This window comes from Panonychus citri, unplaced genomic scaffold, assembly GCF_014898815.1.
Source record: "Panonychus citri isolate SS breed McGregor unplaced genomic scaffold, ASM1489881v1 Contig00141, whole genome shotgun sequence".
NCBI lineage: Eukaryota > Metazoa > Arthropoda > Arachnida > Trombidiformes > Tetranychidae > Panonychus > Panonychus citri.
In genome coordinates, this window is record NW_026515546.1 from 2095991 (window position 1) to 2122655 (window position 26665).

Consider the following 26665-nt stretch of genomic DNA (forward strand, 5'->3'; position numbering starts at 1 on the left):
ACGATTTCGAGATTTTTTCTAGTTAACAAATGTAACACAAGATGGCAAAAGCTACATTAGAATTTTTTGTGCTTCCATCTGGTGGTTGGTTTGGGATATTCATTTTCTTTATTTTCTTCAATGTTTTTTTCTCTGTTTTTATTTGAATTGGTTTTGAGAATTTAATTGAAATTAATTAAGATGACATCTAATAACGTTGAACCCATGCAATTGGATTTACCAATGGATGATGGAAGTTCTGCTGAAGGTGGTGACATTGGTTCGACTTGGAATGATACAGCTTATTCTTCCAATTATCTGGTCGACAATCCAACCCTTGACTTGGAAAGTTATGCTTCTTGTTACACCGATTTGGCTAAAATTCAACGTCTCGTATTTATTGCCGATCATTGTGTCTCCCTTCGAGTTGATTCTCTTAAAATGGCTCTCAATTATATTAAAGAGAAAACCTTTAATACAACCTTATACACTCAAATCTATTGTCGCCTTATTGAAGCTCTTAAACAACAAGGCTCAAATCCTGAGAACATTATTGGTCCAATTGATTCTGGTTGGATTGAATCAAGAAGTAAAAAAGGTGCCAGTAATTTAGAAAAGCTTGACACTGATCTTAAAAACTATAAAGCCAATTCTATAAAGGAAAGTGTTCGTCGTGGTCATGACGATCTCGGTGATCATTATCTTAAAATGGGTGACATAAGTAATGCCTTGAAAAGTTATTCAAGGTCAAGAGACTATTGTACCAGTGGTAAACATGTAGTTAATATGTGCTTGAATGTGATTAAAGTCAGTATTTATGCTCAAAATTGGAATCATGTGATGAGCTATGTATCCAAAGCTGAAGGAACTCCAGAATATTCATCCAATAGTCCCATAGCTACAAAGCTTAACTGTGCTGCAGGTTTAGCTGATTTGGCTAATAAAAAGTATATCGCAGCCGCTAAACATTTCCTAGCTGCTAATTTTGATCATTTCACACCAGATTATTGGGAGATTTTAGGTCCAAATAATGTTGCCATTTACGGAGGACTTTGTGCACTTGCTAGTTTCAACAGGAATGATCTTTACAAAATGGTTATCTCAAGTTCATCGTTTAAATTATTCCTCGAATTGGAACCTCAACTACGAGATGCCATCTCCAAATTTTACGACTCTAAATATGCTACTTGCCTTTCCATATTATCTGAAATGAAGGATAATCTTTTATTAGACATTTATCTCGCTCCACATGTGAAAATACTCTACAATATGATTCGTAATCTAGCATTGGTACAATACTTTTCACCTTACTTATCAGCCGATATGAATAAAATGGCCTCAGCATTTAACACTAATGTAAATGCTTTGGAAAATGAGTTGATGCAACTCATATTGGACGGACAAATTCAGGTAGACATTTTTCCTCCGATATTCTCCTAATCATCTTTTTCTCATTTCTAAATTGTTTTATTTTCTCCTTCTCTCAAACAGGCTCGTATTGATTCCCACAATAAAATACTTTACGCTAAAGACGTTGACCAACGGACAGTTACCTTTGAGAAAGCATTTAACATGGGAAAAGAATGGCAAAAGAAAACGAAAGCTTTGATTCTGAGATCGGCCATGTTGGAAAATGGAAATATTTTAGTTCGAAGTCCACCACAATTAAGAGGAGATGAAGGAACAAATTCTGTTACTGGTCAGAACAATTTAACACCAGTGGTGGCAGCCAAGTGAAAACCATGTTAATCTTAAACAGAAAGGATTATAAAAATTTTCTAATCATCGCTTTTATTAAGGCAAATTAACTAAACAAAAAAACAAATCAAACATTAATGGAAATGGCTGATCCATTACATGAATATAAATATGTTTCACACTTTATTACCTCCAACAATTTGCTCTTTAATAATTAAAAAAAAATACAAATTTCCAAGATTAATTGGACTGAATTAACAAGAGTTAAAAAAATCAGATTGGAAATTTAAATTGTTCCATCCAATAGAAACTCCAATAAACAAAAGATGGAACCACAATCAATTTAAATTCGCAACAATCAGTTAATTTGTTTATTAATTGCAAAAAGATTCACTTGATTTTCTCTTTACTCCCAATTAACCTAATCAACTAACAATTAGTTTCCTTTCTGGGAGCAATTAAATTTCTCAAAACAAAAAGGAAAACATTTAAACCCAATTTACTTTAAGAATATTTTTCCATTCGATATTTAGATGAGAATGGAAAGAGAAACCATAACAATTAACCGAATGGAAGAAAAGATAACGGTAATCAAGAGAATCTACAATTAGGTGAGTTTTTTTCTCTCTCAATGTCGATAAAAACAAGAAGATAATAAAGATGATGAAGATAATTGATTCTATTTTCTCTTGTCATCTTCTTTGTTTACATTTAGTTTCTTTCAATTATCATGACAATTTCTTAATGAAGGTAATTAAAAGTAAACGTATGAAAATGTGATTAATTGTTCTTACAAACTAGTGAAATTTGGAAAACCATTACTAGTGATTTAAACTGTGATTCCACTTAATTATCATCTAATTAGCATGTTGATCTCCATCGATCACAATACAAACATTGATTATTTCATTTCATATATTTACAAATGAAAATGTTACAACCAAGCAAGGGATCAATTAAATTCACTTATTTTTGGTTCACCAATGATTAACAATCAACAATTTGATTTACTCGTGATTAGTAATTAAAACAAAATTCAGCGATTAGGTTTGTACTTTTATCCGTTAACAATGAAAAAAGAGAGAAAGAGAACAAAAAGTTATTCTTTTCTACAAAAAGAAAATGAAAGAAGATTTTTATAGAAAAAGAGAATTTTTTTAATAAAAATATTAACTCATGTTTGAGTTTTTCTCTTCCAGAAGAGAGAGTGAGAGTGAGAGAGAAACAAGAGAATTGCTTTTTTTAAGCTTCTCTCCCTCTCTTTTTTTCCTTGTCTGTTTTCATCTCTCATCATCTTTCTCTCTCTTTCTCTCTATTTTCATCTCTTTCTATTTTTCTCTCTTTTTTACTTCTTCTTTTTCTTTTTTAGAAAACCAGTTTTTTAGGCTTGTATTTTCTTCTGCTTCCCTTTCTCTCTCTCTCTTTTTTGTGTCAATTTGATTTTCTTTTCTTCATCTTTTTCTGTGTTTATCACTTGGAGTTAATTGCGATCATTGGGTTACCCCTGAAATTTGAATTCTGTGTCTTCATTGGTTGTGAACAGTTGTTTCTTTTTATTTGTTTTCTTTTCATCTCAAACCACAAAAAAACAGCAACAATCAGGACGGAGAATCATTTTGATGAGAATTATTTTTCTATTCTCTTTTCTTTTCTCTTCTCTTCTTCTTTCTATTTTTTTTACCATTTTATCCACAAGAAGATAACCAGTTAAAACCTAAAACTGGGTAGAAAGAGAGATAGAGATAGAGATAGAGGATAGAAAAATTGTTCGTGTGTTTATGGGAGAAAAAAAGTAATAAGTAGGAGATCGGTGCCAATTCTCATTCTACTCTAACAAACATCTCATCATGTCATCTGATGTTAATTGTTCTCGGAAACCACATCAATGTGCTAATTGTACTAAATCATTTGCATCCAGCCACCAATTGGCTCAACACTCGAGAATCCATACTGGAGAGAAACCTTATAAATGTCAATTCTGTGATAAATCTTTCAAACAATTAAGCCATCTTCAACAGCACACAAGGCTACACACAGGTAAACAATTAACAGATGATTATTGCCTCATTCATTATTCACCTCATTTCAATTCATTTTATTCTTTGTTTTTTTTCATCTTTTTCATCGTTGATTCTAATGTTTTTTCTTCTTTATTTTCAATACTTTCTCTTTTCCAACCCAGGAGAGCGACCTTATAAATGTCCGAATCTTGATTGTGGACGTACCTTTATTCAATTGAGTAATTTACAGCAACACATGAGAACTCACATGACAAGCCAAGAAAAAATGGAAAAGGATCGGGATAAGTGTCACTATTGTGTTATTTGCAGAAAGGGTTTCAAAGCTCAAGCAAATCTGCTAACCCACAAGTGTAAAGTAAGATTCGTTCCGATATTATCGATATTTGGCCTCACTTAGACCTTTTGATAAGGATAATTGGACAAACAGTTTAACTGACGAAAACATTTTGATAATTGAAGATTTATTTTACTAAAAGGACCTATGGCTATGCAATGAACACTCTTTTCCTTTCGCCATCAATCAATCATTTTCACTCATTTTAAACCGAATGATTTTTCATTGGTAAAAATCATTTTCTCTCTCTCTCCCTGTCGAACTATTCAATTTCCTTCTTCAACCCGTGTTGTAATGTTTTTCTTGTTTCAAATCATATTTTTTCTCTCTCTCTCTCCTTCTTAGTACATTAGTTTTTATCATTTCTGTTTATTTATTCAACTCTACTCTTAGTGTGTATCGTCATCCGATTAACAAACTGTCCAAATTGTTTATTGATCCTTTTCTGGTCGAGGCCATTATCTTTAAGCTCTTTTGTTTTGTTGATATTTTATTATCATCAACAAATAATGTTGTTTCCATGATAATTTATATACTTGTCATTAATTTTTCTCTCTGACCTGTGCGCTTCTTATTCACGATTTTTCAGCAAAAAGGATCTGGTACCCATAGAAATCCAACAAGCAATATTTGTCCCGTTTGTTCAGTTGAATACCAATCTAAGCAGCTTCTGATCAATCACCTGAGAGAGGAACACGAATTTAATTACGAAAACTCAAGTAATCAACTATTCTAAGTTAAAAAACACACAAACATGATTCACATGCTTGACTTTTAAAGATACAAATCTTAAAGATTTTTATTCTTCATCCATAATTATTATTACTTTCACTTAAGTTCCTAAATAAGTAATCTCCTTTCTCTATTTTATCCCTTTCTTTCTCATACATCAATTAATTTATTAATCATTCTAATGAAAAATTGCATTTGCAAAACAATCATCCTTCAACCACATCTTAAACAGAGAGAAATCAACATCCACCACCACCCGCAGTCCATTATTGTCCAGTTTGTGGTCGAAGCTACTCCAATGAAGGATCTCTTCGTAAACATTTATCGACAGTTCATGCTGATGCATTTAATTTAACACAAAATAATTCATCATTCAACAATAACAATTTCACAACATGTACCATTTGCAATATTAATTTTGCCACACACTCAGGTAATACTCCCTGTTTCTCACCCTCCTCCAATTCAGTTGAAATTATAATCGCAACATTCTGATCATTAATCTCTCTCTCTCTCTTCAGATTTCTTAAATCATATGGAACAAATGAGAACAAATCCAAGGCATCAATTCGAGGCTCAAATCGTTCTTAGTTGCGCTGCAGCGGAAAGAAGAGCGCGTGAAGTGAATAATAACATTAATCGAGGCTCACTTAATCAATCTTTAATTCTATCACAAATTGAATTAGCCAAATTTGAAGGACAACATCACCTTGAATCATCAAATGCTGCTCTTCTTAGTGTCACAAGGAAAGATGCAGTTTCCCTACTTACTGGATGCCATCAATCAATTCACAATAATCACCAATCCAATATTCAATGACGCAACATAAATTATCCCTCTCATAATTTAACTATTATCTCATCTCATCCACATTTAATTTAATACGTATAAATGAAATTTAAATGAGAATCTCTTTTTCTCATCATCATTCATCACCTTTCAAGACATGCCAAAAAACACACAAGCAACAATAACTGTCAAAAGATTTTTTCGTCAATTTCTTATTTACAAATACTTTTCGATTGTCTTCATCTTTCTCATCATCTTCTTCTAGTTAAATTTATCTTTTTTCTTTGTTTATAATCATCACCATCTTCATCATTCTCATCAACATCTACTACTAATGCAACTTTACTCTCAATCTCTTTTCCTTTGCCACTGAGTTTACTCAGCTCACACACACACACAAACACCTTTACACACATTTCTTAATGAAAAACAAATTAACGAAACGCAATGTTTAGTTGTACATAATTTAGTCAAAACCAATCAATCAACAAATTGTCAAGCAAATATACAACATTAATACTAAGCACAATTGTAACAAAAAAAAACTTTGCTCCAAATTACAAAGTTGATACCATGTAAAACTGAAAATCAGATGGATAACATAACAAGTTTTTCTAATTTGTGGATTGTGGCAGTTAATCAGAGATTCTGTTAATTGCTCTGTGATATAATTCAATCTGATTTATCTAAATCAGAACAGGTTCCATCTTATATTCTCTCTTTATCTTTTTAATTTGTGAATCTCAATCTAAACAAAATCTTCCTCATTTCTTTTGTTCATTGTAAATGGAAAAACAATAGAAAACAATTACACCTCTTCCCACCCACTTAATTACTATCGAATTTTTTTGTTCGTTTCAATTTAAGAATGAAAATAAAACATTTCTTATCCTTACAATCAACTATTCCAATTATTACAATACAATTACATTCGCAATTTACAAGAAGCAAATTTGAATTGTATTCAAATACAAATCGAAACTTTGATCATTTCAAACATTCGATTTAATTTTTTTCGAATTTTTCTTACAATAATTAAGCTTTTGAAAGACTATCATTCGATTGAGTTAATTAACTTTTCTTGATTCTATCGAGCCGAATAGTAAAACTTTTCCCTAATAATGATTAAGTTAATTGTTCCAATAGAAACTCCAATAAACAAAAGATGGAACCACAATCAATTCCCAACAATCAGTTAATTTGTTTATTCGTAAAAATGTTCACTTGATTTTTTCTTCACTCCCAATTAACCTAATCAACTAACAATTAGTTTCCTTTCTGGGAGCAATTTAATTTCTCAAAACAAAAAGGAAAACATTTAAACCCAATTTACTTTAAGAATATTTTTCCATTCGATATTTAGATGAGAATGGAAAAAGAAACCATAACAATTAACCGAATGGAAGAAAAGATAACGGTAATCAAGAGAATATACAATTAGGTGAGTTTTTCTCTGTCTCTCATGTCAATGAAAAGAAAAAAATGATAAAGATGAAGAAGAAGAAGAAGATAATCTGAGCCTTGATTCGATTTCTTAAATTCGCCATTTAATCAATTCCATTTTCTCTCTTCGAATTGACCTTCTTCCTCTTCTCTATCGAATACAATTGGAAAGTAACCATAGAAAAGGCTGATTATCGATCGACTTATTCACTTTTCTTTCTTATCATCTTTCTCTCTCTCTTCTCACCCTAATTCCTCTTTCTTCGTCTCTTTCACACTCTGTCTTCGTTCCCTTGTGCTTCCAACAATCAAAATTGATTCTTTATCCTTTTTTTATCCAGTTATAGTTCAATTGTTTATTTCTAATCACTTATGTTACCTTTCAACTCTGCGGACAAAAGTAATTCAGTGATTGACTTTTAACCTTTTTCTCTTGACCAGTGGGCAATCTTGCTGAGGTTCATTTTGTCTTTGGAAGAGAAGAAAAAATCAACCTTTATTGGAATGGAATAGAATATCAATTTTAGAAAAGAATATTTTTATTTCTAACAATTTTTGTTCTTTTCTCTTTTCCACCAAGTCTAACATTTCCTTTGTTTTCTCTTTAATAGTCTTGTTGTTTTTTTCTTTTTTTCTTCTGGTTTGATTATATTACAGTTTTTCTTTTTTTATTTGTTCTCATCAACTAATTAACTGTTCAATCTTTAATTGTTGTTCTTCATTATGCCAAGCGAAAAGATTAATTTATTCTATTATCTTATCATCCGATCTCTCTCTTTATCCCAATCTCAATAAATCTCTAGTAAGTCAGTAAACCTGTAAATGTATCTGACATTAGTTTTTGTTCATCATAATCACAACCATCTTCGTAATATTAGTGATACATCATCATCATTATGCTTTCTCATCCTCATCCTCATCCTCATCTTCATCTTCTCGGTGTCTATGGAGTCCTTACAAGTTAGTATCAATTTTTTTCTCTCTCTCCCTCTCCTATTCCTGAAAGTACTTTCAGCTTTTTCTCTCTCTCTCACCATCAGACTTTCCCTTTACTCTCTGTTCATAAACCATGGTTCGATCTCTCTGTGTATTATTATCATCCATCTCATCATCTTCTTCCTTTCATCATCTTCACCCATGTCTCTCTCTCTCTATTTTTCTCTTCATCTTCCATAGTTTCTCTTCCAAATGTTAACCATCTTTCTTCGCCTATCACTTTTTAAATCCTTGCTCTTGCTCTTGCTCCGATCGAGAGGGGAGAGAATGAGATTGAAAAAAACAGAGAGAGAGAGAGAAAAGGATGATGATTAGAATGATGATGAGAGATGATCCAGAAGAAAGAGGAAGCCCTTGCAAACCAAAATTTACTTAATTTCAACTGTCCAATAAACATCTTAATCCTGTTCCTCTAATTTTTTATTCTCTATGTCATTTTCCCCCTTGACTCATATTCTCTCTTTGTCTCTTCGACTTTCAGTCTCCACTTGATTCTCATCGGTTGTGTTTCCCACCAATAAACATCCTAATCACTAATCATTTGGTTAATTTTAGCTTTTTGTTAAAGTGAATACACCTTGTAATCGATTATCTTATCTCCATGTTTAATCTACATGATGATCCCACCTAAACATTTGAATAGTTCCTATCGATTCATATCCATGTCATTATCCTTTTTTCATCAACGATTAGAATAATAATTCACTTGTTATTTTTTTCTTCTTCTTCTTTTGGGTTCTTTTCCTGTTCCAACCCGAGGTTTTGTTCACTTCATTAATTTCACATTCTCTTCATCTCCTATTCTTGATTCTATCTTTTCCATACTCTCAGTGATTTAACTTCTCATCTTCTAATTTAAGTTAATCAAATGTAATTTCAATCTTTACACTTAATTATTACTAATTTAATGTAAACAATTCTATATTTATCTTTAATAGTCTTCATTTTATATCTTCTATCAGAAGTGGAAACTCAACAGTGAAATGGTGTCTGATTATTCTGTCGCAATTATGGGTAATTATTAATTGTTCTCCTTTGTTAATTATCTTCTTCTATTCACCTTGATATTTTAATAAGATAATTAACTTATCTGAATTTTTGTTTTTCTCTCTCTTCTCTCAACAGTTCCACTTTTCGATTGATGATCATCATAAATGTTTATTAATTATCTTTGCTTGTCAATGGTTTCTCTTATTTCTCTCAATACATATTCACCATGAGAATCAATCTAACTGTTTTCTCACAACAGTAGTATCGCAATTAACTTAATCATTCGTTGATCTTTGGCTTTTTATTTTTTTCTCTCTCTTTCTCTCAACATTCGGATTCAATTTATCATCAACATCATCAAGCCTTCCTCACTCAATCAGGTGGTGGTGTGAGAACAGATTATGAATTGTTGTTATTGATTAACTTAATTTTTTTCTCTGTGTTTCTAATTTCATCACAACCTCCTTGAGTGAGTGAGGCTTTCACTCTAATCATCATCTATTAAATAGTAACTATTAACGATAGTTTATTAATAATATACTATCAAAATCTTACTCTCTATTTCCATTAAGTGTTGTTACCATGCAAATTAATTACTTAGGAAATTTAGTCGATTTAGAGACAAACATCAAACGAATCATCAAGAATCTCCGGGTATGTACATTAAATTATCGATGAGAATAATTTAATCATGTTTCATATAATTAATCAATTCTCTTCATTGCTTGCAATTCATGTCTATTTTTCATCTAATTGTTCAGATGTAATTTGATGAATTAAACATTCCATTGATTTGCATGAATGAATTATGAGACCATTCTAATAATTACATTGGTCTTTTTTCATCAATTTAAATTCAGTTATTAACAATGAACAATAGGTAACTATAAATAGTAATTGTTATCTAATTACTGTGAAGAATAATTTATTGTACATCTTTTGGTAGAAACAAAAGGTTAACACGCAATTAAGGTTCGTACTTGAGAAAAAGATTGTTAGAAAATTTGATTTTTAATCTAGAAGTGTTTTGACAATTAACTATACACGCGAAAAGGAGGATGAGTTAATTGTAAAGGTAATTGATTCACGTTGATTCACTTGGAAGAATTGATGTGACAGTGGATTTGGTGATTAATAAAAAAAACGTGAGATGAGAGGCGAGGATGATGGAATTAATCAGATTTGGTCATTTTGATTGGTCTCAATCGCGCTAATGGTCAATGTTTGGTAACTAATTTTTACTTCGACGAACCATTCGTTGTTTGTCAAATCGCATTTCCATTTCTTCTAATACTTTTGGTGTATATCGGACAACCAGAGTCACTTTTCCTTGGGCAAGTTTCAAAAGTTCAACAGCCTTTTCGTGATCTTCACCTTCTACATTTACCCCATTGACGGAAATCAACTGATCACCACGTTTTAGGCCACTTTGTCTATCGGCAACTCCACCAGGAATGATTCGTGAAATGTAAATTGGTGAATTTTGTTCCCTTCCACCCATCAAGTTAAAACCAAGACCTGAAATTCAATGAGAAGAGAGTGAAAAAAACAACGATAAAAACACACAGGTAAGTGATAATTGAATCAAGGACCAGATTAACTCATCAGTCAGATTTAAATACAAACCTTCATCAGTTTTTGGTAGTTCAACAATTCTGGGATGAGAATGACCCTCACTTGCAGCAAACACTGCAACCGTAGCTTTTGCTGTAGCAGAGGCTCTGATATCGGGTGAACCAGTGATGTCGACAGTTTCATAGACACGTTCGTAGACTTCACGAATTGCATTGAAAAAATCAGATTCCAAAATCTTCTGAAGAGCAGCCAATTTATTCTGATCAACATCGGAACCCATCCAGACAGAATACTCGGTCCGTTGAAGCTTCCCAAGTAACTCAACTGCTCTTTTAATATCACTCTCCAAATTAAGTTCCTCTCCAGGTGAGACCATGATTGAAATTGATTCTAAATACACTAAATATAATCAACTTAAAACTCCAATAAAACAAAAGAAAAGAAAAAAACAATTAATTAATCAAGAAAACATTCAAAACACCAAAGGTAAATATTTATGTTGATGAGAAAAAAAAATCTCGAAAAAAAAGAAAACAAATCAGTGCTGCTATCTATCGACTATTATGTGTATAGAATTGAAAAAAAAATTCTCGAATCGAGTTAATTGTTCCTTAATTGTTTGTTGATTGTTTAGAGTGATATTAAGTATGAAAATAGGATAGAATGGAAAATTTTTCATTTATACTTTAAGTTAGTGATACTCTTTAATATCAAAATGTGCTAGTTTTTACAAAGGAATAAAAAAAATATCATAATTATGATAGTTGATCATTGGTATTGATTAATATAAATTTAGTTCTCATGATTAGATTGGGAATATTTTTGTAGTTATTGTATGAAATTAGTTTTTGTTTTCTACTCTAAAACACATTTACATCCACATCCAGTGGGACAGTTATCGTTATTGGTGAACCAATTGAATATATGTTCGGTGTGTCCACCGTGGCCACAGAGATGACAGAAAGTGACTAAACCACGAACAGATATATTACATAGGGAACAATTAAGATTTAACTTTTTACATTGATTACATTGACTTGAAGATGATGTTGAACACTTGACTGAACAATGTTGACAAATTGAAGCAAAATTAACTGATCGTAAAGAAGAGTCATCTTGTTGAAAGTTAAAATTTTCTTGAACAAATTTCATTAATTGTGCTCGTTTACCAAGTAAACCCCAACGAAGTAACAAATCACCGTAAATTTGTTTGATACAATCAAAGTAAAGGTTTAATTGTGGATCCAACATTTTATTAAACATGTGAGTCTTTTCAATTTCCCGTTGATCTCGAAGTAAATTTATCTCGTTCATCCGATTTGAATTAAGTATAAAATAAGGTGATGAGGGAGCTTCACTTTCACCTAAATCACTCCAAGAGTTTGAACGATTTCTTTTGAAGTTTTTTATCGCTGAAACTGCAAATTTAGAATCAAGAAAATGAACAATTAGTTAATCTGATTAATCAAAAAATTCTCGACTTTAACTTACTTATATTCCATTCATCAGCTATTTTTGATACGACCGGTGTGGTAGTTGAGGTTGATTGTCCTGAAATTGTGTGATATGGCGATTCACCAGGCTGTAAAGTAAAGCACAATCAGTTAATCGCCAGAATTAAATTACAATCAAGAAGTAAAAAAGAAATGAAAATAAAATAGAATCGATGAAATTAAATTGATCAATAAAAGTAGAATCAGTTTAAGATTCAATACCTTCAATAGTTTTCTGAAAATTTTGGGCAGCTAAAGTTAAGCAAAGATTGAGAAAAGATTATGATTTAGTTGATGATGGGGATAAATGTTAATTGATTTATGAATTACTCTTGATTGGATGTAGGTTAGAAAGGATAATTAACTTACTCCGTAACTACTGGGACTTGAGTCGTAATCAGAAGAGCAGTTTCGTTGTAGGCAGCCCATTTTTCCGCAAACTTCACATCGAGATGAGAAAACGCAACATAACATTGCGGCCATTTGAACATCGCCCATAGTTTTAAGATAATAATCGATTAGTGATTGAATCATTTTCCGACCAAAAGGATGAGTTGCCCAAGGAGCGTCAATGTTAAGATGATCGTGAGAAGTGTAGGCGAGAATTGGATCACAAGAAAGTGTCGCAAGATTCCAGGTTTGGTGAAGATCTTTACGACTTTCTTCAAGAGCCAAAATTGCGTTTTTCTTACACATTTCAATTCTACTTTGATAATTAAAAATATACTTTTCTGCTAGAGATCGACTGCAAGGCATCAATTCGGATGCATTGTAAATCGTTATTGGACCACAGCGCATCGACGCTAACGATATGTAGGAACGTTCCTTTCCTTGGGATTGAAATCGACGGAATTTCAAGTCATCACCATAATAGTATGGGAATGATGATATTGAATAATTGTCTTTGAACGAGCCGAAATCAAATGATTTAACTGGCATTGGGGCGAGAGGACGATAGTTAGTCTGTAAATAAGCAGAAAGATCTGACAAAGCTCGAGGTGTATGATCATTGGAATCGTTGATTCGCTGAAAGTAGGACATTTTCCCGAAACAAACTAATAAATCAGCTCCACAAAAACGACCTCCGCAAATTTTAGGAAAAGGAACCTGAGCATCGTGGAAACTACCATAGAGAGTTGAATAATCTGATTCTGAAGTGTTGGTTGGATTGTTTGGAAGTGAACTAACATTAAGATGAGCTTTTCGGTCTAAAGAAGCGGCAAAATCTCTTAAACAATATTCCAAACAAGGTCGATTTTGTTTAACTTGTTTCGATGCTGTGTTGATAAGAATACGTAGTATCTCATTTCGTTTTGATTTCTCCAATTCACCTTCATCGAGAATCTCAAATGTTGGTGCTATCCCATTGGGATAAGAGTTTGGAAAGGTCACTTTAAGTTTAACTCGTAGACCAGATTTGAAAGCCGTTTCAACGCTCACAATACAGTATCGCTTGATTGGGTTAAAGTCTTCAATTCTTAAATTAGAACTAGTAAATTGATAATTGTCCAAATTCATAAGAGCAAATTCTTCTTGAAGATCAGGTGGAGTGAGTAATCCAGATGAAATTGGTTCAACTGTTGATGTTTTATAATTTTGAGGTTTAGTTGATGAAGGTGAAAATGACTTTGATTTATAATTAATGACAACGTCCTTAGATTCACTGGATTTGGCTAAATTGTTTATATCCGATAAAGGTATTTTCCCACGATCAGGGGTATTACCCCGGTCAATCAGATCGGCATTCGTTGTGTATTGCACTACATTATCGTCTATCAGTCGGATGGAGTCGCTTCTCTCTTGTTGTACTTGGGGAACAGTGTTAATTGTATTACAAATAAATATATTCCTATTTTCAGCTTCCTCAGCTGGTGAATATTCAAGGGAATCATCTTGATTAACTTCATTAAATAACGAAAGAATCGGCTTATCAACAGACCAGATACGAAGTGTACTATCCTTGGACCAAGTGACTAGATCGGCAGCACCCAAATCTGGCCTCCAACGCCAACCAAAGTCGATAACTACATCGGTTGGACCAAAGAAAGAGTGAACTGGTTGCTCGAGATTATTAGTATTCCATAACCAAAGTGAATTAATATCACCCGTTCGTCTAAGTTGAGGTACAACAACCGTGATTAGACCATTTCTAAAGGGGGTAAACTTAGCTCGCCAAACAGGCAATTTTGTCGATAAAATGACCGGATCTTGTTGACCGACAGTTGAAAGTTCCCAAAATTTTACTGTACAATCTTGACTACAGGTTGCAAATTGTGAACCATTATAAGGATTCCAATCAAGTCCATGGATACGTTGATCATGAGCCGAAATATAGTGAACAGGATTGGCAACTTTCTGCAAAAGGAAAACATAACAATTTGATTATAATCATTAAAAACATAAATTGATAAAACTATTTGAGATCTATTTCTCTTTCTTTTCTGTTCTGCTTACCCGTTTATCCCAAATTCTAATATCACCTTCTAATGCTGTTGCTATGATGTTCTCATCCGATTTGGACCATTTGACTTGACTCGGGCCAACTGAAGCAGAGAAAAGGATAATTTGTCTATTGTTAGATCATAAAGTGGTTAAGAAATAGAAATGGAAACAAAATCAGAAGGATAAACAAAGACCCATAGTAACAAAATAACCTTGATTCTTTTTAGTATTTTCTTTGTTTCCCCCTCATTATCCTCAAATAATTTCTTACCAACGGATGAAAATCCTAAACAGGGTCTCCTATGCTCCCTGAGATCCCAAACATAGACAAAAGTATCCATGGAACATGATGCTAAAATGTTAGGATCGAACGGAGCCCAATTAAAGTCGGTCACAACTCGTCGATGTCCTTTCAACAATATTTCAGGTTCAGGGTTTCGCTGGAATCTTCGGGTATCACTGACAATCCCTTTATCTGAATTAACATCTATCGAAAGAAGAAAAATGGAAATTAATGAAATGGAACAACAATAAACATGAATAAACTAATAGTTTTTTTAGGTGACAGGAAGAATTAACGTCAAGTCAATGATCCGACGATGTCATTGATATTTACCAGCAAATGAATAAACAGCAACATATTGATAATAACTGAGACCTAGGAGGCTGGTTTGGTGTGGACTCCATTCGGAAGCGGTCACATCCCATTTGGAAGATCGGGCAATTGATCGGGCGATTTTGGATGGATTGTCAATATCGATAATATAAATATTCCTTGGATTGGATAAGGCAATATAACGACCCATTGAATGGATACACATAACATCAGCTTCGATGTCTTTATGTTCAGCAGTTACTTTCTCATTACTCCATCGAGTAGACATTTTGATTTGGCTTTTCGATTGACACAAAATATGTTAACCAAATCAACAGGAATCACCAGGTTTCAGAAAGAAATTTCAAATGAATTATAAAAATATACAAGGAGAGAGAGAGAAAAAAAGAAAGATAAAGAGATAGATAGAAATGAGAGGGAAGAAATGAGAAGAGAGACAAATGAAGACAAAGGAAAGAGATATTGTCAAAAAATGATCTACATTAACAATCGGTGAAATTAGTAACAATAATAAACAAGAGAAATGAACAATTTCCTAATAAATCAGTAGTCCAATTAACTTGACAATCACCAGCAAGACGAGAATCGGACATCCTTTTTAATTGTCACTCTAAACCTTTTGTCAAAACAAAAGCATCAGCAAGAGTAAGGATTGATTGTGATGATGATATAACATAAAAAAAAGTGAACAATCAAATTAAATAAAAGAAGGAGACTAAATGTTTTGACCCGATCATATTAATGGATTAATAAAATGAATGAGGGAGATTAAAAGAGAGTAAATGAGAGAGAGAGAGAGAGAGAGAGACAGGAAAATACAGACAGAAACTCAGCTGAAGAAGCAACAAAAACAGAAAAGCAAATTGAAAACAGATTCACTGAGATATGAATTTATGGTTAATCAAATAATCAGATTGTTACATGACGTGATTAACTTCAAATTTAGAAATAAACACAATACAATTTAGATTAGAAAGAAAAATAAAACCATTTAGAAGAGAAATAATAAAACTGTTGATGAGAGAGTGAAAATCAAACTGAGAGAATAAAGAAAAAAAAATGTAAACAAAAGCAGAGAAGAAAAAAAAGAAAAAATCAACAGAAGGAAAAACGAAAAGAAAATTAAATTGTTGATGTTGATTAACAATCGCTTTTCTTAAGGTCGAATTTGTGATTCAATTTTTTTTATCGTTCTCTTGATCAATCTAAACAATTTAAGTTCTAAATTTAATTATTTTATCGTCCATTTCATCTAATTATTGATAATTAATCAAAATTTTAATTCTTTAACCTTAAAGTTTGAAATTCTAGAAATTTGGACTTTAAAGTTTCGTTGAATCGACAATTTATGGGAAAATTTTAATTTTAATACTAGAATGAAGTTCAGTGATTAGATTAACATCGATTTTCTAAATCAGTAAAGTTCAAATTGGTTTAATAATCAATTAATTGTTAGTTGAAAATTTTGTTTACAATTTCGCGCGAAATATGAAAAAAATGTCAATCGGAATTTTTTCATTTCAATTTTATCACAATCAATCATTTTGTTTTAGAAATTACGGAAAATTAATCAATCAAATTGTTGTGATTTCATATTGAGGTTTGTCTGTTTAACTATTAGAGATTGGTGATGAACTTTGAAAAGTACAAAATGATGATTGAATTAATATAATTCTGAATTTGGAATCATCATCATCAAGAATCATTATCTTTAATTTCATCAGTTGAGCTTTTGGCCTTAGGCGATTCCAAGCAAATTGTTACAGGACCATCATTGACAATATTCACATGACAAAAAGTCTGAAATCTTCCCTCTGTAAACAGGATTAATTCAATTGTAGTTAAATTGTTTTGTTTAATCAGTAGGATGTATAATTTGAACAAACCTTTGACTAGATCAGGTTTATAATTTTGCTTCATTTTGTCCACAAAAAGTTGATACAATTCACGAGATTTATCTGGTGCCATTGACTGATGAAAATCAGGCTTATTACCTTTCATTAAAGCATACAAGGTAAACTAAATTAGTGATTGAGGAAGGAATAAAAATAAAAAGATCAATAGAAATTAATAAATGATGAAAGAATCAAAAAACTCTTACTTGACTACAACAAAGGACTTCGTAACCTTTATCTTTAACACTGAGGTTCCACTTTTTACCATCATCACCTTCAAATATCCTCATATTGATCAACTTACGGACTCTAAATAAAGTGAAAACAATTAACAATCAAGTCAAAACAATGGAAAAAACTTACAAATAATCAACATCGGCCACCGAATCATCTCTAGATAAACCAACGAGAACACAAATTCCTTTACCAATTTCAGAAATGATCTCATTGTTAACTAATCAAAGAGAATCAAAAATCAATTCAATTAATTGCTACATTTCTACCATTTTATTTAGAAAGAAACAATTACCCGTCACCGAAGCTGAGGCCACTCTTTGAACGATCGCTTTCATTGTGGTAACAATTTAATTAGAAATCAAAAGTAAGCAAATCAATTGAAATCCCATGAACATGAAACCGATTAAGAAAACTATTGTTTACATTTCGGTGAATCTGAAGGCGCTTTTTTCAAAGAGCAAATTCAAATTCCAAATAAAATAATTAACTGATATTCATTTATCTTTTTAAATGATAATATTAATTTTTACAATAATTGGAATCGAGAATCTGAATTTCATCTAATCTATCTCTCTTTTATTTTGGTTCTCTTTCGTGGCTCAGTGCATCCATTTTTTTATCTACTACTAATCTACAATTAACTTTTGTTAATTACTAATCATTCCGTTTACAATACAAATATGGATAGTGAATTTGACTCCAATGATTGGAGGATTTATCAGATTAACGTCAATCCATAAACTTGAGGCCATCATTATTATTTGGTTATCCTTTGTTATCATTTAGATATTTGTTATGAAAGATTAAATTGTTTCATCATTTTTACATAATTTAGATGAAAATCAGTGAATTCAACCACTGAGACGATTTCTTTATTAAATGAGATAGAATTAAATATTAGTAGATGAAAATTCTATCGGGTTGTTCTGAATTTCCTTTTCAGTCCAACTACAATCATCAGTAATTAAAGAATATCCCAATTAAAACGAATGAAACTCGATCACTTGGTATCGTAAATAGATATGGATTGGCAGAGACAATTTAAATCTATGGAACTTTGAAAGACAAAATCAACTTTTCCTCAAAGTTTTCTGAAAATCTATTATTACTCTTGTTAATTGTTCCAGTTGATCTGTTGATTTGTGTTTCCCAACCAAATAAAATGATTAACTATTAATTCAATTAGTTTTGTATTAATGAAAACAAAGAGATAGCCATGGGCCCGCGATTCAAAAACTCTGATATTTAATTACAAGTAATTGGTAGAAATTTATTGACAGAAAGAAAGAGAGAGAGAGAGCAATTAAATCAAGAATCTGAGAAAATCAGTGATGATGGAGATGATGAGGATTCGCCAGGTAATACAATGAGAGAAAATTAATCAAGATGATTAAATTTAGAAGACTAATTGCGATAAATATGAAGTACATTAATCAATAGAAATTTATACAAAAAAAAACTTAGCAAATTAAAGGCACAATTAACCTTGATTATTTGGTCTATTCTCATGTATGGTAACAGTTTTGAAAAGGATAATTAATATTACTATTTAGTTAATCAAACGTTTGTTGACTTGTGAGTATTTGTAATTGTTAACAATTATTTTCTGCTAATATTTAACCAATAGTTAAAATTGATAAAATTAAATGTAAAACTAACAAGTCAATATGAATACAATCAATTAACTAAATACTAATTAAATTGAATACAGTTCACTCGTTTTGGAAACATCGATCATTGATAAAGTTGTTAAGTTAAATTTGGTAATTAAACAATAAATTAGGGAATCAAAGAGACAAAAGATTAAGGCAGTTTTTTTGAAAGTTGATTAACTTGACAAACAATTAGTTTAAATTTAGATTGCAGTTATAAACGGAAATCTCAACTAATTTAACAAAATGGTTTGTCTGAGTTAATTTGACAATGTTGAAACAATTTACCAACGATATTAATTGAGATATAAATTTAAAAATAGGATGTTGATAAAAAACAAAATTTTTAACATGATTATGACATTATCATGTTTAATTATGTAATAACTGTTAATGTCATGGTTAACAGTTAATTGTTGGTGCAATTTCATGTTTCAAACAATATCAATCTAATACGATAAAATTAAATGAAGAATTAAACAAAAAGGAAAGATCTTGATGGTTGAATAGGAAGACACAAATTGGATGAATACAATTAAGTACTGGTCGTATTTTCTTGAGCACTGGTTAATTTAATTGAGCGTTTAAAGTTGATCAACTTGATTGTGTTTGCTTTTTTATCCCAATATCTTTGATCACTTTCTTTGTCTTGATTGTCTGATTTGAAGTGTTTTTCTTTGAGCATAAAAGTTGAACTATTTAGCAAAACGATGAGCTGAACGACTGGCAGGACGACTTACTGATGGACCAAAACCACCATCGGTAAAACCTTCTGAATCTGAGATTATTATTGGCCTGAAAAGGGAATCACCGTTTTCACTTCCCGTGTCAACACCGGTCACAAGGGGTAGAAGAGCTTCCCGAGCACGAGCTAAATCACCTAAATTGCTGACACCATTTGTGAATGGAGGTGCACAAGGAACCATTGATGGATAATAATTATAGATTGATGGTGCTGGTTGTTGGTGTTGAGCGAATGGTGTTCGAGCTTGGAAACCATAATAATTGGGTAATCCATTGGGTGGACCACAACCGTTGACCAAAAGATTTGGATTGGCAAAAGAGCCTAATGGTTGACCTGACATGGGCACAGCGCAATTAAATGAATTAAGATATCCTACTCCTAGATTTTGATTCTGCTGTGATGCTGATCGGTCATTTGGTGGACTAACACTGTGTCCATTGGTACGACTATCGGGTCGTCGTCTCTCTTGTAAAGGATTAATAAGTGAATCTCCTTGTTGAGACATCCCATGAGTAAAGGGATGATTAGAAGAGGGTTTTTCAGTTCTCGGTCTACTAATTACCGAAACTGTGGGTGAAATAACAGGATAACCGGAAGGATGTGGAAATGATGGTGCAGGTAAGGGAAAAGTGGGAGGTAGATAGTTACACACAGTGGGTAATATTGATGGACCGGGTAACTGTAAATCACCGGTACTTGTTGCTCGAGTTACACCTTCATGTTGACGGACCAAATTACCGACAACTGCAAGATTATTACTTTGTATTGATGAGTCGCTTCCTCTTCGCCTCCAAAGAGCATGATTAAGTCGAGAGGAGAGACGAACACGTTCAGATTTAGTTTTTCGTCTTACTTGATGTCTTGGTGCATCATAAATGGTACCATCATTACTAACTTGCGAATCAAGTGATTGCTGATTAGATACCATTGAACCAATAGACATTCCTTGTTGCATACTAATCTCTGAGGCTGATGAATTATTATTATTGGTATAATTTCTGTATCGAGGTAGATAATGATTAGCATTGTTAAGTTTAACTATAGCTGCTCGTCGTTGAATAAATTTAGGTAAATTATTAACCCATTCAGTTGAAATTTCTTGTGAAGTAGCAGAGGTTAAATTCATATCAACCGGATCACCATGAAGTGATTCTTGATTGTAAATAGCAGCGTTACCACAAGTATAAGCTTTAGCCAGCATCTTGTGTTTACGTCCCGAGCGGCCGATTATGTATGCATCACATTTTTTCAGGAAAAATCTTCTCCATGCCTCCCACGAAGCTCGAGTGAGTAACCAAATAACAATACTAAAACCAGAACTTAGTACCATGATTAGATGGATTTTTACATGAAGCAGACTCGGTGATGAGACATTTGTTTCGCATTCATTTGCTCTACTTGGGGCGAAAACAGGTATCAGATCTAATGCACATCTGAAAATAATTGAAATTAACACGGTAATTAGTAAATATTATTAGGAAACAGAATAAATTGAAAGAAAGTGTAAACAAAAGGAACAATTAAATTAACTTACAATACACGACTGTCAAGAGTTTGCTTCCATTTGTCGGAACTCAAGTATTCTAGTATATGAGCATAAGTAGTTCCAATTAAGGCTAAAATCAACCATATCGAAAAGATTCCTGGTAAAAGAAAAAAAAAGAACAAGAGAAAAAGAAAATGAAAAAATTAGTGAATTGTAAGCGAGAAGAAAAAAAAGAGAAAGTAAATTGTTGCAATTAATTACCTAATCTAGAGAGTAATCTGTTGATGGTGTCACGTTTTCGTCTCTTATCAAGATGAGAGACAGCAATTGATTTTGCTTTAATCAAGGCGAGCATGGTTTTAATTAAGTAGAAGACACTGATTAAAATAGATGAGATTATCGGTATTAGGACAAAAGTTATTCTCATAATTGGATTGTCAAAACCAACATAACAAATACCCAACATTGGACTACTATCAACTTTGTTGATACAAATGATGATAACACATAATACAAAAGGGACACTCCAAGCAGCTACATGAAAGGGTTGACGTTTCCTTTCAATTAGATCATTGAAATTACCGTTTGATACTTTAAGTTTATGAAACCATAGGAAGGATAAAACAGCGACCCAAATAGCGGCAGCAATTGAGAAATAGTAGATGAGAAAGAAAACAATGAGACATGATGCAGATCCTGGTGATGAAGATTCACTGTATCGACGAGTATTGTCAAGTCGACAAACGATTGATTGTTTTGAGATAAAAAATTGTATCATCCATCCAAGATTATGGAAGATTAGACAAATAATGAGGTAATAAACTGCCACCGAGGGATAACGATCAGCACTTTTCCAATCAACTCGAAAGGTGAAAAAGCAAATAAAAAGTACAAGTGAACTACTTAAACCTCCATACCAAATGATATTTTGAAGATTTGTCTGTTCTTCCGTTGATATTAATGATAAATCACATTGTAAACCACAACCATCAATTCCTGGGTACCAAATATTGCTGTCATCTGTGGGTGTTAATGGATATTTACATTTTGCTGAGAAAGAATTGAACTTCAAATCTTGATAACCGTTACTACAATTGGACTTCATGTAATTTTGGCTACAATTGAGAAATGGTGGCACATTATCATGTCTGTAAGAAGAGAGAAAGAAAAAAAAACAGATTAGAAAAAATAAGAAATGGAAATTAAATACTCAAGCTAATGATAGGTTTAGATGGAGAAAGAGGCAGAGAAGGTTGAGAGAGAGAGAGAGAGAGAGAGAGAGAGAGAGAGTTTCGGAGAAGATGGAATCAATTTGATTCTTACCCAAAGTACATTTCGATAAATTTACAATTGTGTCTCGCTGAGTTACACATATCATAGGAAGGTAAGTGAACACGATCATTATCACATTTGGGAAGGTATAATGTACAAAGAAATGATTGTAATGAGGTCCAACAACGAGGTACACTTTGTAAGACTCTCCATTTAGCAAGATATTGTTTAACTTTGTATTCATTGTCGTATGAATTACCACCAACAAAATAACCAACTTTAGTTGCTCTATAAGGTAAAGTAACAGCCAAGCAAGAAGTGTTTTCTAGAAGTTCACATTGGGTAATATTCTGACACTGTTGATTGTTGTCACAAATTACAAATCCAATTGTTAGAAACAATTTGAAAATTACAAATCGCAAAAAGAGTAATGTGATTTTGGTTAAATCCATGATGAATCAATTCAATTATAGTGAACAAAAAAAAACCAAAGTTGGAGTAACAAACAAAAAGGTACAAGATAAACAGCTAAGGTTTTAAGGAAAAGTAATCAAATTGATAAGCGTAAACTCTCATCGTTTCTTGATTACCCAATGAATGTAACAAATTTACAATAAAAAATAAATTAATTGTTACTAATTCATTTAAATGGGTGAAAAAAAAATAAAACAAACAAAAGTTGATAAACTAAACAAAACTTTGAGAAAATAAAAATGAAAATGTTTTTGTTTAACAATCGGAAACAAATTAATCGATTAATCGAAGATCTGATCCAATGGATCTTTTTGACTTTTACTCGATCCAAAGATACTATTAAGCTGATTGTTGTTTGCTCGCTGAGATTTTTAAATTATTGTTGTTTAATTTAATTTCGTCCGTTGATAATTAACTTTAATTACTATTATTTAGAGAGATTTATTCTCACTTTTGTTTTGCAGTGAATAGAAAAGAATCTTTGTCAACTTTAAGCTTCATTTTGGTTTATTCTTTTCTAGCCAATTTTCGGCTTCCATTGACTTGGCTTTACCTTCGCTATCTTTACATTTAATTCATTTTGTTTCTGAATTGATTAATCAATTTCTATTATAATTGATAAGTTTGAGTTTTGAGTGTTTTGTTTTTGTTAATTTCGTTTTCTGATTGTGCTTTACTTTACTTTTATTATTCATCAGCTTCGCTTTGATCTGATTTCTTATTCTATTATGGGTGAATGAATGAATCTTTTCTCTCTTTCTCTCACTCTGTTTACAGTTTTCTGTTTACTGTTTTCTCTTTCTCTCTCTCTCTCTCTCTCTCTCTCTATCTGTCTCTTTCTCTATTTTAGAATCAATTCTATCTCTCTTACCTCTCTCTCATCTTACTCTTTCATTTTCACCTTTACCGGCTTACCTGTTTCTATATGAATTGTAATTTCTTTCCAGTGTTTTTGGCCCTTTAAATTCAATCTCTACAAACCAAAAACCTTTCGAGAATTTGATTTGAAAATTTCTCAAAATTAACACAAGTAAAAGAATCAACAACAACAACAACAACTCCAAATGAATAACTCATCATCTTCACCACCAACAGCAGTCATTTCATCCTCATCATCACCTCCATTGTTAACATCATCTTCTAATAACACAAAAACAATAACTTCTACTAATAATACCGTAACTTCACCATCACCATCATCATCTTCATCAGCAACAAAAACAACAACAGATAAAACATTAACACCGAATTCACAGTCTACTAATAATCTTCCGGTTAAAAAAAAATGTGCAAAAGATTTTAAGTTTATCGGTCTAATTGGGGAAGGTTCATTTTCCATGGTGGCCTTGGCTGTTGATATAAACACCAAACAAAAGTATGCAATCAAAATCTGTGAGAAAAGGCAACTTTTGAAAGAGAAAAAGGATAAAGCAATCATGAGGGAGAAAGATATTCTAAATCTATTGGATTTACATTCAAGTCCCTATTTCATCAGATTGCATTTCTCTTTCCAAGACGCTTACCGGTTATGTGAGTTTCTTGTTATTTTCTTTTGCGATTTTGTTTCTTTTGTCTTTCACCATCATCATATCCTCAATTCTATCTATTTGTGTCTATCTCTGTTTACCATCTATATAATTACTCTGTTTCTCTTTTTTTCTTCTCCCCTGACATTTGTTTCTTTTTCCTTTAACTACCTTTCTGATTGACTAATTGATATCTTATTTTCTCTTCTCTATTCTTCCACTTTTACTCTAGTTTTTGGACTCAGTTTTGCCAGAGGAGGAGAATTGTTGACATACATCAATAAATTATCTGGTTTCAACGAAGAATGTACCAGATTCTATTCAGCTCAGATTCTACTTGCCTTGGAGTATCTCCACAAATTGGGAATAATACACAGGTAGTTTTCTAACCCTTAACTTATTTTATCAAAATTCTTGTTCTGAATACTAATCTATTTTTCTCTCTTTTTCTATCAAACAGAGATCTAAAGCCTGAGAATTTACTTTTAAATGAAAAACTACATATTCAGATAACCGATTTCGGATCAGCTTTTTTAGGAAGCACGACATCGATTAAACCTTATAACTGTGATTCTAATCAAAGGAAAAGGATAACCTCATCTCGAAGTAAAGAAGCAATTAAAAATGGACTAACCGAATCAGATAAAAATGATCCAGAAGAGGAGGATGAAGCAGAAAAAAAAGAACATGTTAATGATAATGATAATGATAAAGAGACTGATGACAATGATGGTATCGAAAACAAAGAAATCTCTAAAGATGAAATAAACAGTTCAGAGGACGAGTCAAAGCGATTGAAACAATCGCGACGTGAACAAAATGATAAGCGTAACTCTCGGAGTAATTCATTTGTCGGTACAGCTCAATATGTATCACCTGAAATGCTTAAATACAAAAATGCATTCACAAGCTCAGATCTATGGGCTTATGGTTGTATAATTTATCAAATGTTAGTTGGTAATCCACCATTTAATGATGCAACAGATTTCCTCATCTTTCAAAAGATACTTGCCGTTAATTTAACTTTTCCAGAGGATAAAATTAATCCACAAGCTAAAGATTTAATCCAATCATTACTCATCGTTGATCCATGTGAACGTCTAGGAGCTTCAGATGATTTCACCCTTGGTTCATATCCATCAATAAGAGCTCATCCTTTTTTTACTGAACTTTCTCAACCACCTAAAGTGATAGTAACAAACAGAATGCAAAAATCACCACCAATATTGTCATCAACCTCAACAACAACAAGAAAAACAACAACCACTTCATCACCATCACCTCCAACAACAACAACAACAACAACAATAGGGAAAATAAAGCCAACAATGTCACCACCTCCACTCTCATCTAACCACCATGGATCTGGTTTCTATAGCCAATCAACTTCATATCCACAAACAAGATGGTCAACCTTATATCTTGAAGAAAGTCCATTAACTAGATATCTAGATAGAGAAGATTATCTATTAGAATCTAGAATATCTTGCCTAAACTACGACGATATCGAACCAGGTCTTCATGAAGGTCTTTTATTGGGCCTCGGTCTATCAGACAATCCAAAGAAAGTTGACCTTCCTTTCGATAAGGTTGACTCAACACTATCACCATCTTCCTCCTCTGCCTCATCCTCCCAAAAGACCGGTTACAATAACAGTATATCAACAACAAGTAATAGAAGTGAAAACAATTACAGTTCAAGGAATGATGATAAAAATAGCTCATCACAAAAAGAAAACTCTAGATCCAATTCTAATCCAGAAAGAGTTAAAAAGAAAGGATTATTTGGATTAAAATGGTTTAAACATTGAGATTAACTCTTCTTATACATAAAAGCAAAACCTTTAATATTATAATTATTGATTAATTATTATTATTATTACTACTAAACTACTATCATCATCATCGTGATCATCATCTTCTTCCCCTCTAAAAAAATTACCTTTCAATTAATTGCCTTCTCTCTCTCTCTCTCTCCAAACTCTTTCGATTTCATAAATCATGTTCTATTATTTATCTTTCTCTTAAAATTGTCCTAAACAATAAGATTTCCTACTCTTCCTTAACTAATGCAAAGAAAAAAGAAACAATTAAACAAAATATGAGCTTTTAAGCTCAAAAACTAAAATCGAATTATTGAAAATTCCACATAAAACTATCAAAACATTAATTTCGAAATAAGAAAGAATCATCATAATAAGAATCTAATTGATGGAGTTAATTTTTAAAATTCCAATTTGGAAAATCAAAATCAAAAGAAAAAAAAATT

The 26665-nt window shown here is 32.1% G+C and overlaps 7 protein-coding genes and 1 long non-coding RNA gene across 8 annotated transcripts; 4 read left to right on the top strand and 4 right to left on the bottom strand.

Annotated features, from left to right (window-relative positions):
- Nucleotides 1-106: 106 nt before the first annotated feature.
- On the top strand, nt 107-2025 carry LOC128395459 (COP9 signalosome complex subunit 1-like). The gene is made up of 2 exons (XM_053355887.1): nt 107-1389; nt 1471-2025. Exons 1-2 carry the CDS (start codon nt 181-183, stop codon nt 1714-1716), a joined length of 1455 nt encoding a protein of 484 aa, XP_053211862.1. The 5' UTR covers nt 107-180; the 3' UTR covers nt 1717-2025.
- A 377-nt stretch (nt 2026-2402) lies between these two features.
- LOC128395464 (zinc finger protein 629-like) lies at nt 2403-6386 on the top strand. Its single transcript, XM_053355893.1, has 6 exons — nt 2403-2724; nt 3047-3714; nt 3860-4053; nt 4622-4751; nt 4997-5197; nt 5286-6386. Exons 2-6 carry the CDS (start codon nt 3525-3527, stop codon nt 5582-5584), a joined length of 1014 nt encoding a protein of 337 aa, XP_053211868.1. The 5' UTR covers nt 2403-2724; nt 3047-3524; the 3' UTR covers nt 5585-6386.
- A 1583-nt stretch (nt 6387-7969) lies between these two features.
- Nucleotides 7970-9881, top strand: LOC128395480 (uncharacterized). The gene is made up of 3 exons (XR_008326663.1): nt 7970-9007; nt 9119-9637; nt 9745-9881. It is a non-coding gene; the product is annotated as an uncharacterized LOC128395480 (long non-coding RNA).
- Nucleotides 9882-9975: 94 nt separating this feature from the next.
- LOC128395471 (protein lin-7 homolog C-like) lies at nt 9976-11060 on the bottom strand. The gene is made up of 2 exons (XM_053355899.1): nt 10610-11060; nt 9976-10501 (listed from the first exon to the last, which is right to left on the bottom strand). Exons 1-2 carry the CDS (start codon nt 10932-10934, stop codon nt 10215-10217), a joined length of 612 nt encoding a protein of 203 aa, XP_053211874.1. The 5' UTR covers nt 10935-11060; the 3' UTR covers nt 9976-10214.
- Nucleotides 11061-11229: 169 nt separating this feature from the next.
- Nucleotides 11230-16155, bottom strand: LOC128395450 (GATOR complex protein WDR59-like). The gene is made up of 6 exons (XM_053355878.1): nt 15110-16155; nt 14765-14980; nt 14506-14594; nt 12421-14406; nt 12050-12140; nt 11230-11976 (listed from the first exon to the last, which is right to left on the bottom strand). Exons 1-6 carry the CDS (start codon nt 15375-15377, stop codon nt 11414-11416), a joined length of 3213 nt encoding a protein of 1070 aa, XP_053211853.1. The 5' UTR covers nt 15378-16155; the 3' UTR covers nt 11230-11413.
- A 372-nt stretch (nt 16156-16527) lies between these two features.
- LOC128395474 (D-aminoacyl-tRNA deacylase-like) lies at nt 16528-17689 on the bottom strand. The gene is made up of 5 exons (XM_053355903.1): nt 17534-17689; nt 17368-17458; nt 17211-17313; nt 16996-17128; nt 16528-16923 (listed from the first exon to the last, which is right to left on the bottom strand). The coding sequence occupies exons 1-5, from the start codon at nt 17574-17576 to the stop codon at nt 16805-16807; spliced, it is 489 nt and encodes a 162-aa protein (XP_053211878.1). The 5' UTR covers nt 17577-17689; the 3' UTR covers nt 16528-16804.
- Nucleotides 17690-18465: 776 nt separating this feature from the next.
- Nucleotides 18466-23109, bottom strand: LOC128395451 (smoothened homolog). Its single transcript, XM_053355880.1, has 4 exons — nt 22448-23109; nt 21386-22272; nt 21173-21281; nt 18466-21071 (listed from the first exon to the last, which is right to left on the bottom strand). The coding sequence occupies exons 1-4, from the start codon at nt 22846-22848 to the stop codon at nt 19589-19591; spliced, it is 2880 nt and encodes a 959-aa protein (XP_053211855.1). The 5' UTR covers nt 22849-23109; the 3' UTR covers nt 18466-19588.
- A 134-nt stretch (nt 23110-23243) lies between these two features.
- On the top strand, nt 23244-26524 carry LOC128395453 (3-phosphoinositide-dependent protein kinase 1-like). Its single transcript, XM_053355882.1, has 3 exons — nt 23244-24400; nt 24629-24773; nt 24857-26524. The coding sequence occupies exons 1-3, from the start codon at nt 23935-23937 to the stop codon at nt 26205-26207; spliced, it is 1962 nt and encodes a 653-aa protein (XP_053211857.1). The 5' UTR covers nt 23244-23934; the 3' UTR covers nt 26208-26524.
- The last annotated feature ends 141 nt before the right edge of the window (nt 26525-26665 follow it).

Coding starts and splice junctions, on each gene's coding strand:
- LOC128395459 (XM_053355887.1), top strand. CDS start 181: ATGACATCTAATAACGTTGAACCCATGCAATTGGATTTACCAATGGAT. Junction 1,390..1,470: donor TATTGGACGGACAAATTCAG/GTAGACATTTTT, acceptor TCTCTCAAACAG/GCTCGTATTGATTCCCACAA.
- LOC128395464 (XM_053355893.1), top strand. CDS start 3,525: ATGTCATCTGATGTTAATTGTTCTCGGAAACCACATCAATGTGCTAAT. Junction 3,715..3,859: donor GCACACAAGGCTACACACAG/GTAAACAATTAA, acceptor TTTCCAACCCAG/GAGAGCGACCTTATAAATGT. Junction 5,198..5,285: donor TAATTTTGCCACACACTCAG/GTAATACTCCCT, acceptor CTCTCTCTTCAG/ATTTCTTAAATCATATGGAA.
- LOC128395471 (XM_053355899.1), bottom strand. CDS start 10,934: ATGGTCTCACCTGGAGAGGAACTTAATTTGGAGAGTGATATTAAAAGA. Junction 10,502..10,609: donor ACTACCAAAAACTGATGAAG/GTTTGTATTTAA, acceptor ATTGAATTTCAG/GTCTTGGTTTTAACTTGATG.
- LOC128395450 (XM_053355878.1), bottom strand. CDS start 15,377: ATGTCTACTCGATGGAGTAATGAGAAAGTAACTGCTGAACATAAAGAC. Junction 14,595..14,764: donor TTTAGGATTTTCATCCGTTG/GTAAGAAATTAT, acceptor TCTCTGCTTCAG/TTGGCCCGAGTCAAGTCAAA. Junction 12,141..12,420: donor CAAGTCCCAGTAGTTACGGA/GTAAGTTAATTA, acceptor TTTACTTTACAG/CCTGGTGAATCGCCATATCA.
- LOC128395474 (XM_053355903.1), bottom strand. CDS start 17,576: ATGAAAGCGATCGTTCAAAGAGTGGCCTCAGCTTCGGTGACGG. Junction 17,129..17,210: donor AAGTCCTTTGTTGTAGTCAA/GTAAGAGTTTTT, acceptor TCACTAATTTAG/TTTACCTTGTATGCTTTAAT. Junction 16,924..16,995: donor TAAACCTGATCTAGTCAAAG/GTTTGTTCAAAT, acceptor TCCTGTTTACAG/AGGGAAGATTTCAGACTTTT.
- LOC128395451 (XM_053355880.1), bottom strand. CDS start 22,848: ATGGATTTAACCAAAATCACATTACTCTTTTTGCGATTTGTAATTTTC. Junction 21,282..21,385: donor CAGATTACTCTCTAGATTAG/GTAATTAATTGC, acceptor TTCTTTTACCAG/GAATCTTTTCGATATGGTTG. Junction 21,072..21,172: donor ACTCTTGACAGTCGTGTATT/GTAAGTTAATTT, acceptor AATTATTTTCAG/ATGTGCATTAGATCTGATAC.
- LOC128395453 (XM_053355882.1), top strand. CDS start 23,935: ATGAATAACTCATCATCTTCACCACCAACAGCAGTCATTTCATCCTCA. Junction 24,401..24,628: donor CCAAGACGCTTACCGGTTAT/GTGAGTTTCTTG, acceptor CTTTTACTCTAG/TTTTTGGACTCAGTTTTGCC. Junction 24,774..24,856: donor AAATTGGGAATAATACACAG/GTAGTTTTCTAA, acceptor TCTATCAAACAG/AGATCTAAAGCCTGAGAATT.